This window comes from Schistocerca nitens, chromosome 5 (genome assembly GCF_023898315.1).
Source record: "Schistocerca nitens isolate TAMUIC-IGC-003100 chromosome 5, iqSchNite1.1, whole genome shotgun sequence".
Classification (NCBI taxonomy): Eukaryota; Metazoa; Arthropoda; class Insecta; order Orthoptera; family Acrididae; genus Schistocerca; species Schistocerca nitens.
In genome coordinates this window covers 650784929-650805440 of record NC_064618.1, presented here as the reverse complement: position 1 = coordinate 650805440, position 20512 = coordinate 650784929, and the positions used below count along the sequence as shown (strand labels likewise).

General features: G+C 40.6%; 1 protein-coding gene across 1 annotated transcript in view; it reads right to left on the bottom strand.

Moving 5' to 3' along the window:
• Window positions 1-1717: 1717 nt before the first annotated feature.
• LOC126259588 (uncharacterized) overlaps window positions 1718-20512 on the bottom strand; it is a 633492-nt gene continuing 614697 nt past the window's right edge. Inside the window, exon 4 of the mRNA XM_049956500.1 lies at window positions 1718-2800. Within this exon, the coding sequence (XP_049812457.1) occupies window positions 2670-2800 (131 nt within the window). The 3' untranslated portion in view covers window positions 1718-2669. The remainder of the gene's footprint in view (window positions 2801-20512) is intronic.

The following is a 20512-nucleotide window of genomic DNA, read 5'->3' as shown; positions in this document are numbered from 1 at the left end:
TTCTGTAGAAGGAACACTTAGAACGTACAACAAAATCACTAAAGAAACGGTTTACACCACGCTTGCCTATATTTTCCTAGATTATTGTGTAGCAAACAATTGCTTACCAGATAGAACGGGCAGTAGACATTGCAAAAGTTCAAAAATACGAGGCTGGTTGTCAGTTATCAAGAAATGAGGGGGACAGTGTTCTGGACATACGAAGCTAAATGTAACTGCACCCATTAAAACAAAGCCTCGTTGCTTGGGAATATTTCTGTGTATCTTTCATATAAGATTTAGAAGTGTTCCGCTGACAAAATATTCTCACAATTTGGACTATCTGCACGAAAGTTATTTATGCCAGACTTGTTTTCATTACTGTTTCAAAAAGCATCTTCTAGGACCTGGTGTCGAACTTATTAACTTGTCTGTTAATCATTATTTTACGTTGTTTTTGCTTATATTACTTAGTAATTTGAGGTATGAACATTTCACACTGCTTCAGTAACTTAATCCGTTAGTCTTTCAGGTACAATTGTGCTCGCCCAGCTAGATTATAAATAGTTTCGGGCCTAAAACTTTAACTGAAATATTTTGTATATTACTTAATCAGAGATGATTGTTGTATGATAACAGAAGTAATGACGCTTTTTGGGATGAAAAGTGAAACGCATCAAGCGTAAGTATACATTACGCTTTTCCTAAGGTAACTAACACTAAAAATAGTATACTTAATTAGAATGTTGACCAAGTACTTGCTGTTTCATTGTCATACTGACACAAAGGATTTATCCAACAACAGAGTACAATTTCCATTACCAAAAAAATGTATGGCTGTGTAATGAAATTAAGAATCACTGCAGTTGAGCGGCTGTGTAGTTCACTCATCAGACAAAGGTTGTTGTTTGTGCCTCTGTGAATGAGCATCAGTTTTATCTAATCATGAAGAATATGTCAGACAGACAAATGGGCATGAAAACGAAATTAATTATTATAATTTTGTACGATATGTGGAGCAGTGTGTTTGTCATGTAATAAAAGTCTTAAAACTGAGGAGCAGAAAACAAAGGTTCATGATGAATGGATTGAAAGTTAATAAAAAGCAACTCATATTTTTTTTGGTGTTTCTATGTTGAGGAATTGAAGATGTCAACTTATTTGACAACTTCTGTAACCAATTTCAGTAATGTGTAGGTTTATAAATAGGATGTTTACCTTAACTTCGTTATAACTTGTCTATCACATCATTCTTTGTGTAATTTAAGATTATCTCATTCATTACTCATTTATATGCTTGACAGTGATGTAACTGAAATGGTTTTTGTATTTGTGCGAAACTTGTAACATATATAATATTGTCTATGTAAGAATGTCTCCAAATACAAGGAGGGTATGTATCTATGTATAGGTTGTTCTCTATGTTTAGTGTAAGAAGTATTCGTATATTTCGAATCATGGAAAGTATTGTGGTGAGGAAATTCGGTTCTTGCTGCATGTTGAATGCAAAACTGATTGTTATTTTAGTTTTCTGCATAATATGAAACTTAAGTCAACATTGTGCATAACAGATTTACAGCAATAAGTTGCACAGAACAGAAATTGACAATGGTACTTCCTTACGTTTTGTAGTTGTAAGCTATGAATCAAATACACTTGTTAAATTTAAAAGTGTCAGTAAAACAAAATGATGAAGTGAAAAAGAAACTTTATAAAAATCTCTTGTATTTGTGAAACAGAGTGATTCGGCAAATGAAATAACAATGTTGAGTGCATTAATTTACAAAATATATAATGTTACAATACGAATATATAAATCAACATTTCTAGATAATAAATACTCTGTTACTCTTACCTACATCTCAGATATACAAATAGGTACATAGTTATTCCTAGGACTTCCAAAGTATCCTTTCACCTATGCAATTCCTCTTCGAGAAGACTTATTAAAATTGGTGAAAAATGTTTATAATTGTTATTAAAATTGGTCTGCGAAACATTCTGTACAACCAAACATTTCCACAAGTCTTATTCCTTTAACAATATCCTTTATTATGACTCTCCCATCCTTATTTGAACCCTGCATCACTGCCATCTGCACTACTTTCATTCATAGTGAGTGACTTGTAAGCGCTAGGCACAGAAAGAGAAATTATTATAAATTAAAACTCTTACACACTCTAAGTGTAACTCAAATATTTGCCTTGCTTGTCGTTTCCAACACTGAATAAGTATTTTTGAAATTGATACGACACTGATAAAGAGCTGTTGTTGTTAGTTTCTTTGTTATTATTATTATTATTATTGCTTTAATCCTGCACTGCATGTAACTCCCACCTTAAAATTTCATATCTTTAACAGTCTTCCATCTTCCAGGTGAATCTCTCACTCCATAATAGAAAGGTTTGCAATAGTAGAACGCAACAGATGTGCAAATAAACTGGACAACGATTCTACAGCTAGTGAAACAAAATTTGCTGAAAATATGTACATTGTATATTTATTCATTTAGACAGTACAGTTATTGTATCCTCTCTCCCGGAGACTTTGGCTTTTTTCCGTTTCGGTGAGCTTGCACCTCCTCAGGGTCCGGCAGCCCAGCGATGCTCTCGCGTATGCGCGGCAGGCTTTGGGTCTCGCGCATGCGCAGTCAACTCGCGCTCGTCGCGCACGCGCAGGAAGGCCGCCGTTCAGCTGAGCCGGCGCGCCAGCAGCGCTGTCGCCGTGTACAGCGCCAACGGCAGAGACAGCGACAGCGGGAGCTGCAGTGACGTCACCGCACTGCTCTTGTTACCGTGCTGCATCGCCGCTGGGTGTTCCCCTACAAGCAGAGCCAAGAGACGTCCATAAAATACAGACAAAAATGAAAAATCAAAAATAAAAAATAAATTTGTACTGTTCCAATTTCTACTGGTGTAAACTATATTTGATGAGGCGTCAAAAACTATATAGACAATGAAACGAATTATTAACATAGAAACTTCAACACATGATACACCCGATGTTCAAAAAATGATGCCACTTCAAATAAGAAAATGTCCTTCTAATTAGAATTATTTTTGATTCATTGAAGAAAACACAGATAACACCTTGCTGCAGAGAATGTTAACTGTCACTCACATCATGTCAGTTAAGCTGAGACTTTCAAATAAAAGCATGGTAGGAATACGTATACAAGTTCACAATCAAGCGGCTGTTCAAGAAGTCACTGACAGAAAATATGACACATGCAGCGAAATCTGGCTCACCAAACGCGATAACACCAGAAGTATACATGCAAGCTGGGTATTCCTTCAGTTCTACGGATTTGTGCTATGCCATCTAACAACTTCCGTCTTTCCACATGTGGTGCTCATATGCCATGTTGCAAGTGCCTGAATAACCCCTTTACAGATGGTGTAACGATCGAGACACGGCCTCTACGTGAGCATAAGGTCGTAGCGATGAGTGACACATTTCTGATTCACGTGGATATAGTATTCAAAGTTAGGTAAATGTGAGGACATGACACAAGGCGAGGAGGGACAATCATCTTTTGAAGTGGCCATGGCCATACGATATTTCAAGTTGCTAGATTTGTTGTTGTTAAGGGGAAGGATGTACATGGTGTCTACAAGCAGTCGTGCAACATACGTGGCCACGAAACACGACGTCAGAACTATGGTTGGAAATATATGCTGACTGAGTGACATACCGGAGGGTATCAAAATCGCTTCCAAACCAGACACGAATTGCTGTAGGCATTAAATGAATGTCCATCCCCACCTTTTAGCAAGAGAACATTGCGAAGGGAACTGCTTTTGGAGTTGGTCACCTCGCATGAGGCCATTGCTGAGACGGGCACATAAAGCTACACGTCTTCAATGGGCTGGAAATCATCGAACGTGGTCAGTAGCTGACTGGCGCAACGTAGTGAGGTCCGACTTCTCGCGTTTTTGCCAGTCTTCAAATGACACACGACATCGAGTGCACTGAAGGCAAAATTAAGCGTTTCATCATGTGTGCAAGGTCAGGCTCAAGCCGTACATGGATCTGTGATGATTTGGGGGTGTTTTTTCTTTTTACCTGGAAACTGAGTGAGGTGGCGCAGTGGTGAGAACACTGCACTCGCATTCGAGAAGACGACGGCTCAAGCGAAAGTCCGGCCATGCTGATTTAGGTTTTCCCTGATTTCCCTGAATGGCTTCAGGCAAATGACGCGATGGTTCCTTTGAAAGGCCAAGGCCGATTTCATTGCCTACCCAGTGACCTTGTTGTCGACGGGACGTTAAATACTAATTTCGTCTTTACCTTGAATTGGACCCTCTCACTGAGGTGACCACTAACATGAACCAGCAAGTTTATGTCATCATTCTGAATTATCAAGTGGTGCCTCTCAGTTAACATTTGCATGACAAATAAGCAATGGATGGCCCTATTTTTCAATAAGATGACCACAGACTTCATCGGGCTGGAAGAATACGAGACTGGTTTTATAAACGCTCCCCATTCCTATCATGTCTCGATTGGCCAGCTAATAACCTGACGTGAACGCTACCAAAAATCTGTGGGAGATGTAACCGGAGGGTAAAACACTGACCTCAACATACCCACAATTTGGTGGAATTGCGCGGTCAAATCTTCAGCGAGTGGCTTAACCTCGAAGCTACGTAACTGTATAACTTTGGGTACTCAGTTTTTAACCAAATCTAGGCGATTATCAAGTCCAGGGGCGCAATTACACGATATTAGAAGATAGGGGTGAAGAAGTTTTTGTCCGATGATCTTATGCATCTGCTGTACAGGATTGGCGCTATTCGTAGATTGCCATCTCAAGACGCTAAAGATGTATACTCTCATTTTAGTAATTCGTGTCATTCGCATCGCCTGTCAGAGACCAGCTCGAAGATCAGTCTCGGTCTGACAAGAGATAGTTCCAACTTCACAGAGATGCGCGTGCACGGAAGTTAAAAGTTTGGGATGCAGAAAATCTGCATCAGCTATACGAACACCCTCTGAACGTAGACAAAATGGGTGTTAAGGGTATAAATTCTCTTAGTCAAAATGTCATTACATTTTTTCATGGCACGATGAACTGTGAACGCTGCATACGCATAACGCAACGATTTGTTAACACTCTACCTGCAGACGAGCTACACTACACGTGATTTTTGCAGGACCAAGTTACGTTCATGCACCGAACAACACCATATCTTTCTGGGTTTAGTGTTTTCTTCGACAAGTGATTTCGATGGGATATGCTTTGTTGCTCTCCATATTCCCGATTTATCCCTGTTCTACTTTTTCTTGTCTCGTTATCTTAAAATATTATGTTTCCTCATTTATTCGCGAATTACAAAACGAAATTGATTGATGCGTTACGATAACTGTTCAACAAGTATGCAAGTTACGTTTGAAGAACATGTGAAGTTGTGTTGAATTACCTGCAATGTTAATGGAGGTTACTTTCGACAACTTTGACAACTAAGTCTCTCTGCATTACGTTAGGTACTTTTTGAACACACTGTGCTATAAACTATATCTGATAAGACATCGCAGTAATACATCAGATGACTGAAGTGGGATATCTTCGTCAATATGCAATACACAGAAGCATTACAAAATATAGGGACGAGAGTGTTCTAATGTAGTTCGCTGATAATTATATGGTTATGGTACAGGGTTGGTACTATGCTTTAATGCAAACAGACAAAGATAGTGGCTTTGTATTCCAAGAATCAGCTAGATTGCGGCGTTGCTACGCTCGTAACATGGGCGTGGCCATTACCTCGCCACACCAAATAATACCGACAATGTTCTAACCACGTTTCCAAATAAAGCCCACAGTACAGCAAAACTAACATAAGGTCATACATGGGGGACTACTCTTCTCGGATTTGCACCCAGATCATCAAGTCCACACAACAGTTCGACAATACAACTGGCCACTATCTGCAGGTTAGGCCACTGAACTGATGTCACGTCGACGCCGGCGACAATTTATAGCCCAGCTTATAGCACTCGGTGACTATGAAGCCCCCGATCATATATGGCGATTATATGACTCCACCATGCTCTACGCCTACAAACGTTTCAGAAAAAAATAGCTCATATATCCGCATCCCCCAAGTTTTGGTACGGTACCCTTAAAATTCATACGTCGTTACCTCACCTTCCGTACCCATATTCACTTTCCCACACGCGTCCTATACCCACACCATTTCTCAAAGTCCTCGAATATACAAATGTTACACATCTCATAAACCTGAGGACCAATGTGTCTACATATTTCTCCAATTTCTTCTTCTTTGATCGCGGTGGCTGGTCCCGGCGGAGATTCGAGTCCTCCCTCGGGCATGTGTGTGTGTGTTTGTCCTTAGGATAATTTAGGTTAAGTAGTGTGTAAGCTTAGGGACTGATGACATCAGCAGTTAAGTCCCATAAGATTTCACGCACATTTGAATACTTGCTCGCGGTTCCAATATCCTTCTCTCACAATTGGCCACCATAAATCCTCACTAGTCTGCTCCACATTCCATTTATCGCTCAAACTACGATCCATCCATCAATAGTGCCCTCTTCCCCCTCTCTCCTTTGCTGGACTAGTGACGTTTACTGGGATCTAAACAAGCAGCGTCTTCATCTACACCATAATGCCAGCCACACCGTCGCCACTGCATAATTATAACAATACACATTAAAATAGTCTATTATTTTTATTTCAGTACCATTTTATCTGTTTTAAACTATCGTCGTGCGCGGTGTCCTCCTCTAGAAGATCGGGCGCGATGGTTCGAAATGATCACACTGCTTATTCACCTGCTTTGGTACAAAATATATCAAAGTAAAAATATTAACATGGCAATTATCTTTACAGAAGACAATGATGTCATACGAGCGTAATAACAATAGAAATATTAATCAATCCATGGTCTGATTATCATTATTTATGTGAAATACCGCAGTTAAAGGAAACTGTTTCATTGCACATCAAACAGATGGGCTTTTGACACACTTTGCAAGAATATTACACCTTCTACTCTTAATGTCGTTTCCATCTTCTTTATTTCTGCTTTCGTCTTGTATTTGTTCTTCACGCGGTAGCCTATAACGTTTGAACCGCTACCGAAGATCCATATGAACTCCTGTCCAAAATACTTCGAATGCAACAAAGCAAAACTATCGAATGGGATACTTCTTTCAGGATTGTTTTGCTTCTGATACAATTTTAATAGTTGCCAAAATGAAATACTTGTGGACTGATTTCACTCAAACTGTTTATTGCGAAAAATATAACCAAGGCCAACGGGCTACATTTCTTGAGCACTGTAACGGATGAATTTTCGTCGTTTATTTCTGATGTCCAGAACTCAGAATTCATAATTTAGCTACAACTCCATCCAACTTCTTCTTCTTCTTCTTCTTCGGCATTTCAAGCATTAGGCATTTGCCTGTTACGATGCCCATCTCTTCTTTGGCCTTACTAAATTTCTTTGGTCCACCAGATTGTAATTCCGAACTTGCTAAGATAGTCTGCCACAATTCATTCTGTCGAGATGTTCACTACATCTTCTTCCGACGCGCGACTGCTACGGTCGCAGGTTCGAATCCTGCCTCGGGCATGGATGTGTGTGATGTCCTTAGGTTAGTTAGGTTTAACTAGTTCTAAGTTCTAGGGGACTGATGACCTAAGATGTTAAGTCCCATAGTGCTCAGAGCCATTTGAACCATTTTGAACCATTTGAACCATCTTCTTCCGCTGTCTTTAGTTTTGTTTGTTACGTTAAATATGTTTACTCTTTCTAAAGTAGCTGTTTCTTGACTGTCTATTCTGGTAGCACCTTTCACAGTCCTAAGAAATATAATTTCAGTTGACTGAATCTTACTTTCTTGTCGTTTGTTAATATCCACAACTCACTTCTATTCAGCAATGTGGCTACGGCCATTACTACATAAGACTTCTTTGATGTCGTTTTTTTGTTTTGCTCCTCAAGTACCTGTTTGTTGTTGAATACACCCTAATTTTGCTGCTTCTTGGTCTATGTCAATATCATACTAATATGTGATATCACATCCTAGAAATTTAGAATCACTGATCTGTCCTCCTGCTGTAGTGGTACTATTATTTTTCTTTTTGTGGGATTTAGACCTACAAAAGTCATTGTTTTACTTCTGTTCGTGGATACGGGTGTAATGTAATCTTCTGCTTTGTAACTTAGAAAGCAAATTAAATTCGCTTTTACACGCCATTTTATTTCATCTACACATAAAAGACACTTCAGTATATTCTCTGTATAAATACATGCATGAAACTTAGATTCCCATTCATGCCGTAAACCGTCGGTATACGTCTCAAAGAGCGTGGGAAAAATATTACAACTTCGTCTGAATACCCTGTTAGTGCCGACAGGATCTCTCCAGTTCTCCTTTCACATCTAACATGGTTGTTGCACATTCTTGCAGGCTTCCTAAGGTGTCAATAAAATGCAATGCGTTGTAAGTGGGCTGCTTCTGTGTTGGCAGCGCTGTGTAGCGCTTTGTAATGGTTCTCTGACAGCGCTTTCTTTGTAAGAGACTCCGTGGCTGGTTGGACTCGTTGTTGGAAGTTAATAGCCAGTGGTGTTGGGCAGTTGGAAGTTAGTCGCCAGCTGTGATGGAAGTACTTTTCGGTAGTTAGAGGTGAACAGCCAACAATGATGGATGTTAAATGTGAGAAGTTAGCATTGATAGAGGGTAGAGGTCCGAAGTGTTAGCGTAGGGTAACGGTCTGGAAGTATCCGACTTGGAGATTGGAAATTATTCATGATTAGATATCTTTGTACTGGATGTCAATGACGATTTATATTCGTGTTTGAACTGGATGTCACATTATTAAGCTGGCAGTATTGACACTCACTGTACTGAAGTAGTTCGTGTAATGAAGATTTTTGTGAGGTAAGTGCTTCATGAATTGTATAGGTTATTGTTAAGATTTCTTTTTAGTCAGGGCCATTCTTTTGAATTAATTATTTGAAGTCAGGTTGTAATTTTTTTTTTGAGCAGTCAGATTGCGTTGCGCTAGAATATTGTGGGTCAGTGCTGATATGATAAAAAGTAAAGAGAAAGTAGGTTCAGTAAGTTTAGATTTACTCAGCTGTTTCTTGAATCAAATAACGAAGACGTTTCATCTTCTCAGTCATTCAGCAATTTAAGTACAGATTTACACATTTAAATAAAGAAGTTTCAGCATATCCACTTTTCTTCATTTCGTTCCACAGTTATTCTACGCTAACCTTATAAAAGAGTTTTTGTGTATCAACAAATGCTAAGTGGGTCTCTCGATTAAAAGTCTGTATGTATTTCAATAATCTGTTTCATTACAAACACTGCCGGTTGTGTCAGTCTTCTTCTATGGAAACCCATTTGTTCTTCACTTAAGAAGCACTTTGACATTACCGGATTTTTAATCTACTGCTCACGACAAGAGCGTAAACCTTATGGCATACGTCCAGTAAGCTAATTCCTCTATAATTCTGTCAGTTAACTTCTGCTTCCGTTTTTAAGCAGCGATATTAGTTCTGTTCATGCAGTCCCTGCCTGTATGTTTCCCGTTTCTTCAAGGTCATCATACCGTCCGTCTCCCCTCCTACGCTGAATTAATCCAATACTCGTCATTCCAAATATTCCATTTCCCTGTAGTGTATCCGCCATTCTGCAAATACAAAAGGAATTTGAAATATTCTGCCAATCTAAGCCACTTATTATGTTGTTTCTCTGTGTGCCGTTTTAAGCCTTTTCACTCTCTTACTGGTTAATATTAGCATTACAGTGAATTTATCTTCATAAATGAAACTATTCCCATGATTCTTGGTGTGCATTTTCTACCTCCTCTTAGCAGTGTTTCTCTTCTATTTGTAAAGGTAACTATGTACTTTTCTCAGGTTCTTAAGGTAATCGAGGTAAACTTCATGTAGAACCCTTATGCTCGCCTCAAGTGCAGTGTCCAAATTTTGAGGTTTATTTTTCGTCATATTCATCTTACCAATTACTTCGTGAGCAGCATCTTTGTATTTTTCTTGTATTTTTCCATTTCTGATCAATATGTTCTACTGCTTTTGTCTGCTACAGACACTTCTTTACTCGTCTTTGACACAGATATCTGACACAGTCGTCGTTAAGCCAATATATTTATGAGCTTCTAAGTTTATTCTTTCTTTGCATAGCTTCCTATTTTTCTTCCATTTTGTGCATATATCCATTTAGGACTTTACTATAAAAATCATCTGACCCCAGATAGGTTACTCCAAAAACTCTGGTGTCTCTTACTGTCCCTTCTACTTTCTCGTTGGTTATTAGGGTAACACATGATGGACCTTAATACTCCTGTCGACCGCGTAAATTAGTAAATGATTGTTCCTAAAGAATGTGTTTGTAGTTTTTAATGTTTTAGAATGAGCAAAATTTCTTAGCACCCTTCTGTTTTAGTTTGCAGTTCTTCTCCTTCATTGTTCTCAGTACGCCTGAAATAGGGATGTTGCCCACTCTGGCATTTCGGTTCCTAAGAAATATTATTTGGTGTTCAGTGTTACAATTTAAAAAATGGTTCAAATGGCTCTAAGCACCATGGGACTTAACATTTGAGGTCATCAGTCCCCTACACTTATAACTAATTAAACCTAATTACCCAAAGGTTTTCACACACATCCATTCCCGAGGCAGGATTCGAACCTGCGACCGTAGCAGCAGCACGGTTCCGGACAGAAGGGCCTAGAACCACTCGGCCATAGCGGCCGGCGTTACAATTTAATATCACTTAGAGGGTATTAAAAATCTCTAGACTCGTTGATCACTGCCATATTCCTTCTTTCCTCTGATTCTGTCGCTAACAAAGCTGTATTATTTATTTTCTCTCCGCAATATTAAGTGCCGATTTTTCACAGGCTCTCTGGTGGAGCTGATTCGCTCTCAGTTACAGTCAGAGCTTTAAAACCTCGTGAAGCAACACTGCGATACCTAGAAATTTCTTCTTCCTTTCATTCACAGCAGTATTGTCTGTTCCAAAGGTTCTCGGCAAAATTTTGTAGCACTCCTCTTTGTTTCCTAATCCTATGATTTAAGAGGTATGCACTTTCAGCGTTCTTAAGATTCTTTTTATTACCTGTGCCCCCTATGCATCCAGACCAATTGTGAGTCTTGTCCGGGTAGCTGAAGCGAGAAAATATCTTCTGACTGAGTCACAGGCACCGTTATGATTGAGTCGGTTTGGTTGGGGGAGGGGCGGGGAGGTGAGGGAGGTTAGCTGGCCCCTTTCGGTCTCCAGAGCTGCCTGTTTCTGTCACGGTTGACTCCCTTAGCCGGACTACCCCAATAAAAGGTGCCAGAGACTTGCTGTTCTCCCCCTTACATTTGCCACAACATATTTGGTGCGTGTTACCTGGGGGTTACGCGGCATTCGCCTTTGTGGATGGAGGCGAGAGTTCGATTTTCTGGCAGAGCTGCCAAGAGGTAGTATTGGTGTTTCCGTCAGTTTCAACACTCTGACATGTCTTGCATAACTCAGAGCCCTTCTTGCCGTACCAGTCCTCAGCCCCTTCCGTGTAACTTTCGGTTTATACTGTGGAGCCTTAAACGTACTCTCTGTGATGACAGAAATTCGTTCCGTTTTGTCTCGTTATCCTTAAATACTTCGAAGTCACGTTCGGTGTCGTATTCCTCTCTTTCTCAGTAATCCTCTCGAACTTCGGCTTCGTTATGACAATCTACATTCACTTCATCTACAGATCCTCTTCAGAAAACATGTTTTTGATTTCTCCAACGTGCTTTGAGTCGAGAAGATTAACGTGTAGCTGAAGGCTGTCATGCTCAAGTACATCCCACCTAACATAATAAACTCCCTGTAAAATTATATAATCAATCGTGGTACATCAGTGTCACACTTGATATTCAGACAGACTTAATACACAATTAGACGATACAAAATAATGCATTTAACGTTTATGTCCAAATAAATGACTGTTGGAACGAATCACAAACAAGAGCAATATGTCAAACTGAGCAATCAGCACGTATCATGATAGCAGAGAAGTCGCTCCGAGAACGAAAACGGTTCGTAAAATAGAGGCTAGTTTCGAGGAGGCATCATTGGCGTTTACTGTTGACAAATAATTGGAAAAAGATTTCAAAGTGTATCAGTTTGATGAGTCATTGCATCCGGTAGATTAACTGCAATAACATACTTTATATTTTTATTACTATTAAATTGATGGGCAGCACCATGGCTGCCGCCAGTTCACTTACGGGGGAAAATAAATGAACAATAAAGCAGAAAAGGCTTCATTTTAATGCACATTGGAGGATGAATTTTGAGAACTATGTTTGTCGTACTAACACCACTCGATGCCAGTATTGCGCGTCTGCTTAATTTCTTTCCGGCCCATCCAGTCGTCTTCAACTTCCCTGAACGTAAGTACTAATCAACTTCTTCTACGACATTATTATTAATTTGTCCTAATTGTCTTCGATGTTTTGGTTATGAAATATTTTTGTCTTATTCAAATGGTTTTACCTCATTTAAGCTTTCACTACTAAGTTCTTCTTTTCGTTATGCAAGATTATACACAGAAAAGATTAATAGTATCATTTGCAAAATGATATGGTATCGGTTTATGCCAATAACAAAGGTTTTTCTTCATTTTCCTAGTAAACTTTCTCTTGTTCAGCTGAGGTTAATTTTGCTGGTATGTCACCTCTTAAGCCGGCTATCTTTACATTCTAAATTGGCCTCTGTGCCTATATAGTCTAATGGAAAAACCAGCAGTCATTTTAATTCTTCAGCGTACTTACGTAATTTAAATAAATGTCTCATCCTCACAGAATGCCCCTTAGTATTAAAGAAATAGCTAAGGTCTTATGTTGATACGCAGATGAATTTCCTTCCTGCGTAGTTCATATTTATTGAGATTCTCTCTTGTTTATAACAACGTTACAAGGACTCCGGGTAGCCGGGCGGCCTTGGGCGTCTTGTCACGGTCCGCGCGGCCTCCCCCGTCGGAGGTTCGAGTCGTCCTTCGGGAGTGGATGTGTGTGTTGTCCTTAGCGTAAGTTAGTTTAAGTTATATTAAGTAAAGCGTAAGCTTAGGGATCGATGACCTCAGCAGTTTGGTCCCATGAGACCTTACCACAAATATAAAAAAAAGTGAATGCGGGTTGATAACTACGACATAACTGAGGCGCTTCGGGCTAGGTGATACGAAGCCGTATGAAGCTAATTATACAGGCGAAGATAGCAAAAATTTCATAAATCAGAGGGGACTGAAGACCATAGATGTTAAGTCCCATAGTGCTCAGAGCCATCATAAATCAGGTGATGAACGTAAGAGGTATGTTCATTATAGGTACTATGTGCATTAAGGTATTATTGTAATGTAAAACAACTTTCTAACTACTGCACGTGGAAAAATATTAAATATAAGAAATGCATGACATTCAGTGTCAAGATTAAATGCCACCATTTGGCTTCACTAATCACAATTCACGTTACTCATAGCGTAATCTAAGATACTGCCATCAATTATTCAGGTTCATCAACCTGCTCTGTGTCTTCATACTGAGTCAGAGATAGAAAATACCCACGATTCACTACAGATATATAAGACAGCAAGAATATGACGACAGACAGTTTCTTATGCTGTATAAAAATAGGACGACGATAATTTGGTGTTCAGTTCACAATCCATGATGTCTGTGTAGGACGGCTATGCTTCTTGACATTAATTTCGCGGAGTTGTCTGTGATCAACATGCTTTAGCAAAATTGAATCAAGACTTGAGGCCAAAAATTTGAGCAATGTAGCTTCCGAAAAGTTAATAGGACGTCCATCCGTTGCTTGCATTGTTGTGTTAGAAGTTAAATCTCCCTCCTTACACAAGAAAAAATGCAAAACTTACAAATATCATGAATTTACGGAACACTGAGAAACACAGAAATTTAGCAGCTGTATAGTGGAAAGCCTCAGTAACCCCTACAGGAGGCACCTAGTGATGCCCATCGCAAGTGTAATAACAGCTGATCAACTTCCTCAGTTTTTCTTGCAAGATGCCATCTTGCTGTGGCTCTTCATGCCAAAGCACATACATTGAGTACTCTAGCTTGACGCAATATGTAACAACAGAGCGTGTGCTACTGTATCATTTTTTGGTATCTTCAAATAACTATTCCACCTGGGGTTTGCCATCTTCCATCACATACAAAAAATGTACAAATTTCAATTGCTTTATGTGGGGCTTACCATTACCTGTCCCAGAAACCTCAGTTTAATGGAGTAACTTCAGACATAGGCCAGTGCCACCATTACATGTTTACTAATAGATATCAGTACACTACACACTATGGCAGACGATCGACAGAAACAAAAGTAACATCGGGGCTGCCCAACGAAATCTGCCAGGGTACGTAGTGTTGTGAATATACACAAACAATTTACCAAACAGCAGAAGCGGCAGCTGTATCATGTCTTTCATTGACGATCTACTCTCTACATCTACATTTATACTGCGCAAGCCACCCAACGGTGTGTGGCGGAGGGCACTTTACGTGCCACTGTCATTACCTCCCTTTTCTGTTCCAGTCGCGTATGGTTCGCGGGAAGAACGACTGTCTGAAATCCTCCGTGCGCGCTGGAATCTCTCTAATTTTACATTCGTGATCTCCTCGGGAGGTATAACTACGGATCCCACACTGATGAGCATTACTCAAGTATAGGTCGAACGAGTGTTTTGTAAGCCACCTCCTTTGTTGATGGACTACATTTTCTAAGGACTCTCCCAATGAATCTCAACCTGGTACCCGCCTTACCAACAATTAATTTTATATGATCATTCCACTTCAAATCGTTCCGCACCCAAACTCCCAGATATTTTACAGAAGTAACTGCTACCAGTGTTTGTTCCGCTATCATATAATCATACAATAAAGGATCCTTCTTCCTATGTATTCGCAATACATTACATTTGTCTTTGTTAAGGGTCAATTGCCACTCCCTGCACCAAGTGACTACCCGCTGCAGATCTTCCTGCATTTCGCTACAGTTCTCGAATGCTGCAACTTCTCTGTATACTACAGCATCATCCGCGAAAAGCCGCAGGGAACTTCCGACCCTATCTACTAGGTCATTTATATATATTGTGAAAAGCAATGGTCCCATAACAGTCCCCTGTGGCACGCCAGAGGTTACTTTAACGTCTGTAGACGTCTCTCCATTGATAACAACATGCTGTGTTCTGTTTGCTAAAAACTCTTCAATGCAGCCACACAGCTGGTCTGATATTCCGTAGGCTCTTAATTTGTTTACCAGGCGACAGTGCGGAAGTCAAGGAAAATGGCATCTACCTGGGAGCCTGTATCTAATTTTTTTTGTGTCTCATGAACAAATAAGGCGAGTTGGGTCTCACACAAGCGCTGTTTCCGGAATCCATGTTGATTCCGCCGGAGTAGACTCTGGGTTTCCAGAAATGACATGATACGCGAGCAAAAAACATGTTCTAAAATTCTACAACAGATCGACGTCAGAGATATAGGTCTATAGTTTTGCGCATCTGCTCGACGACCCTTCTTGAAGACTGGGACTACCTGTGCTCTTTCCAATTATTTGGAACCTTCCGTTCCTCTAGAGACTTGCGGTACACGGCTGTTAGTAGGGTGGGGGGCAAGTTCTTTCGAGTACTGTGTGTAGAATCGAAATGGTATCCCGTCAGGTCCAGTGGACTTCCCTCTGTTGAGTGATTCCTGTTGCTTTTCTATTCCTTGGACACTTATTTCGATGTCAGCCATTTTTTCGTTTGTGCGAGGATTTAGAGAAGGAACTGCAGTGCGGTCTTCCTCTGTGAAACAGCTTTGGAAAAAGGTGTTTAGTATTTCAGCTTTACGCGTGTCATCCTCTGTTTCAATGCCATCATCATCCCGGAGTGTCTTGATATGCTGTTTCGAGCCACTTACTGATTTAACGTAAGACCAGAACATCCTAGGATTTTCTGTCAAGTCGGTACATAGAATTTTACTTTCGAATTCACTTAACGCTTCACGCATAGCCCTCCTTACGCTAACTTTGACATCGTTTAGCTTCTGTTTGTCTGAGAGGTTTTGGCTGCGTTAAAACTTAGAGTGAAGCTCTCTTTGCATTCGCAGTAGCTTCCTAACTTTGTTGTTGAACCACGGTGGGTTTTTCCTGTCCCTCACAGTTTTACTCGGCACGTACCTGTCTAAAATGCATTTTACGATTGCCTTGAACTTTTTCCATAAACACTCAACATTGTCAGTGTCGGAACAGAAATTTTCGTTTTCATCTGTTAGGTAGTCTGAAATCTGCCTTCTATTAATCTTGCTAAACGATGCTGTCCTCTACAGGAAAGTTCGTCGCTGGATGATCGTAAGCAAATGTGGGAAACCTGGACAACATTTCCGCTTGGTGTAACGAATGTTAGGTCTCTTTAAATATGGATAAATGTAACATAACGCCAGTAGCATAGAGAAAAAGTAAACCTTAGCATCCGAATAGAAGATTAATCGCCAACAATTGCAGCATGTTGCTTCGTAAAATGATTTGAGAGCAATAAGTGACAGAAATGAGAGGAACATTTAAGTTCAGCAGTTAGAAAAGCATTTAGGTTTACTGGAAGGGTTCTCGGAGAGTACAGTGCCTGCAAGAGAAATCCTACAGTGCTGCTCCAGCGATTGGAAAGCGTATGAAATAGGTACGATAAGAGACAACGAATGAATTGAGAGGCGTGCTGCTAGAGCTGCAGAAGACCACTACAGCCCGTGCAAAAATGGGACACAAGTGCTCGGGGAATATGACTGGTATCCCGGAAGGAAGACGACGTAGTCATACAATATTCTCCCAGTTACTTCCATTTGTGCTCATACCTCTTCCTTGTATTCAACCAGTTGCTCTATGTTGCTCATATAGTTGCGAACTGTTGTCTAATCTCTTTGAAGCAGGTTCTCAAATGCACTTTTACATAAATCGTTGGCTATTCTTCATTTTAAGCAAATAAAAGTGACGATGTTTCTGATCCTTCACTTACCAACTGTTTCATACCAGTTTACAATTCTTGAAAGTTTTTTTTTCGTTATGTAAGATGCTCATAGAGAGTTATCACCACCGAAACCACATTGAACCCAATGTGAGGATTTTCAGTGAAAGCAATAACCTTTACCAAAGTCTAACATTAGGAAAGATCTTCCGAAACAAAATTTCTAAAGACATACTGATCGTAAATTAAGTTTCTCAGGATAAACACGAGCAGCACTCAATATATTTTACTAACCACTTGTGCTCTTTAATTATACAAGAGCGTCATCAGTATCTCTGGAATTGCATTTTAAGGAGCCAGCGCTAGAGACTAAGCAACGTTAAGGTGACGCTCCACGCCTAAGCTTTGCTTTTCTTCTACTTTTTCAGATTAAATCGTACTTAAAAATCATGTTTATCACATAAATATGTAGCAATAAGAAAGCTTTAAAGTCTAGAACTTCATTATTTTCTGAATTTTGAAATTTTATATGATTTACAATATTGCTTCTTTCAGAACTACCTTTTGGTAGAAAGCCCTCGCTTTTCACATTCCAGATATTTTAGATACTGTTAAACAGTACTAAGCATTCGTTTTACGAGAAGTGTTATTAATTTACTTACGGCATTTTTTTTAAACTTCAGACTCATATTTTCCTTAATTATCGGTACATAGATGTAATAATTAAAAAATGTGGCAAACTACATTTTCGGCGTTGTAAAGGCACAGAAATATTCATATACCTCAAGACTACTTCCAGCAAAAATTTTATTGCGGTTTGTTAATATTTAGGATTAAAAAGTTGGCACTGAACTTAAAAAAAAGGTACAGATCAATTGATTTTAAATTTATTCAAAATTGAATGCTAAGACACATACCCCCTAAAATCACCAGCACCTTACGTTTTCCTTTACTGATCATGTAAAGCTTTTTGTTGTTGATATTTCAAGACCAAGGTAGCCTTTTTCTTGAACTTTTCCATCCTCAGGCAGCATCTTGTCAATTGCTTGATCGCCCGTGGATGTCTAGGTAAGCAGATCTTCCTCTGGACGGTTCATAATAGACATCTTCTTTCTTCTGTCTTCAAACATATTGAACAGAGTAACGGGTTCTGCTAGACCCTAAAGTATGTATTTTTTCTTTCCTTTTTTTTCTTTGGGACAGTTGGACCAAGTGATAATGTGCAAATTTTTGTCTTGCCAGTAGTTCATCAGACGCTAGTCTGTGATAGACAGCGCGACTGCTACGGTCGCAGGTTCGAATCCTGCCTCGGGCATGGATGTGTGTGATGTCCTTAGGTTAGTTAGGTTTAACTAGTTCTAAGTTCTAGGGGACTAATGACCTCAGAAAGGTGGAGTGTTCCATTAATCTTTGTCGACGCAGTTAACTAATTAAATGTAATCTGTAAAATGCAGAGATTCTGAAGATCCTCTAGTGAAACTGAAGAACGAAACCCGCCAATAAAGCATACTGAGTACGACTTGTGACTCACGAAAAAATTTGAACAGTCGCTGTTTCCCCTGCAGGCAATGCCTGCTCTAGCCAAAGTAATCGTCATCTAATATAGTCTAAATCTTCTTTTCCATTCTCCTTTATGTTATTCTTGTCAGCAACTTGGATGTATGTGATATTATGTTGACAGTTTCCACACTTATCTGCCTTTGATATTTTCGCGAATGTATGGATTATATCTCATCCACAAATCTCATTGTATATTTGTATAATACTGCACTAGCCATTAAAATTGCTCCACCACGAAGATGACGTGGTACAGACGCGAAATTTAACCGACAGGAAGAAGATACTGTGATATGCAAATGATTAGCTTTTCAGAGGATTCACACAAGGTTGGAACCGGTGCAGACGTCTACAACGTGCTGCCATGAGGAATGTTTCCAACTGATTTCTCATACTCAAACAGCCGTTGACCGGCCTAGCCTGGTGAAACGTTGTTGTGATGCCTCGTGTAAGGAGAAGAAATACGTGCCATCACGTTTCCGACTTTGATAAAGGTCGGATTGTAGCCTATCGCGATTGCGGTTTATCGTATCGCGACATTGCTGTTCGCGTCGGTCGAGATCCAATGACTGTTAGCAGAATTTGGAATCGGTGGGTTCAGGAGGGTAATACGGAGCGTCGTTCTGGATGCCAACGGCCTCGTACCAGAAGCAGTTGAGATGACAGGCATCTTATCCGCATGCCTGTAACGGATCGTGCAGCCACGTCTCGATCCCTGATCATCTGATGGGGACGTTTGCAAGACAACAACCATCTGCACGAGATGTTCGATGACGTTTGCAGCACCATGGACTATCAGCTCTGAGACCATGACTACGGTTACCCTTGACGCTGCATCACAGACAGAGGCGCCTGCGATGGTGTACTCAACGACGAACCTGGGTGTACTAATGGCAAAAAGTCATTTTTTCTGATTAATCCAGGTTCTGTTTACAGCATCATGATGGTCGCATCCGTGTTTGGCGACATCGCGGTGAACGCACATTGGAAGCATGTATTCGTCATCGCCATACTGGCGCATCACCCGGCGTGATGACATGGGGTGCCATTGGTTACACGTCCCGGTCACCTCTTGTTCACATTGACAGGACTTCGAAGAGTGGACGTTACATTTCAGATGTGTTACGACCCGTGGCTCTACCCTTCATTCGATCCCTGCGAAACCCTACATTTCAGCAGGATAATGCACGACCGCACGTTGCAGGTCCTGTCCGGGCCTTTCTGGATACAGAAAATGTTCGACTGCTGTCCTGGCCAGCACATTCTTCAGATCTCTCACCAACTGAAAACGTCTGGTGGCCGAGCAACTGGCTCGTCACAATATGCCAGTCACTACTCTTGATGAACTGTGGTATCGTGTTGAAGCTGCATGGGCAGCTGTACCTGTACACGCCATCCAAGCTCTGTTTGACTCGATGTCCAGGCGTATCACGGCCTTTATGACGGCCACAGGTGTTTGTTCTGGGTACTGATTTCTCAGGATCTATGCACCCAAATTGCGTGAAAATGTAATCACATGTCAGTTCTAGTATAATATATTTGTCCAAAGAATACCCTTTTATTGTCTGCATTTCTTCTTGGTGTAGCCATTTTAATGGCCAGTAGTGTAGTAGATTTTGCGCTATATGAGGTTTAAAGTACAGAAAGCATTTAATTAAAAACAAGGAACAAACGGCAGCAATAACTTGTAATCTCAGTAAGGTAATGACTTAGTAATAAGACGGTGCACTCTCTGTGCAGGAGGAAGGCGCCACGTTTCAGGCCCTCGGCTGAGACGTGGCGACCCTCCAGCAGAGTCTAGGCAGCTGCCGGCGGACAGGTGGAGGCAACGCGTCCGCAGCGCCCGTCGATCGGTGACTTCTGCTCGCAGGCTGCACTGTGGCTATGTCCTGTCCTCCCCCTCCTCCCTCCCGCCACTCCGCCCCCGCCGCATCGCCCCGTGCGGCGCTTTTACAGCGCGCGCCCACCTTTTCTCTTTTTCTCCCTCC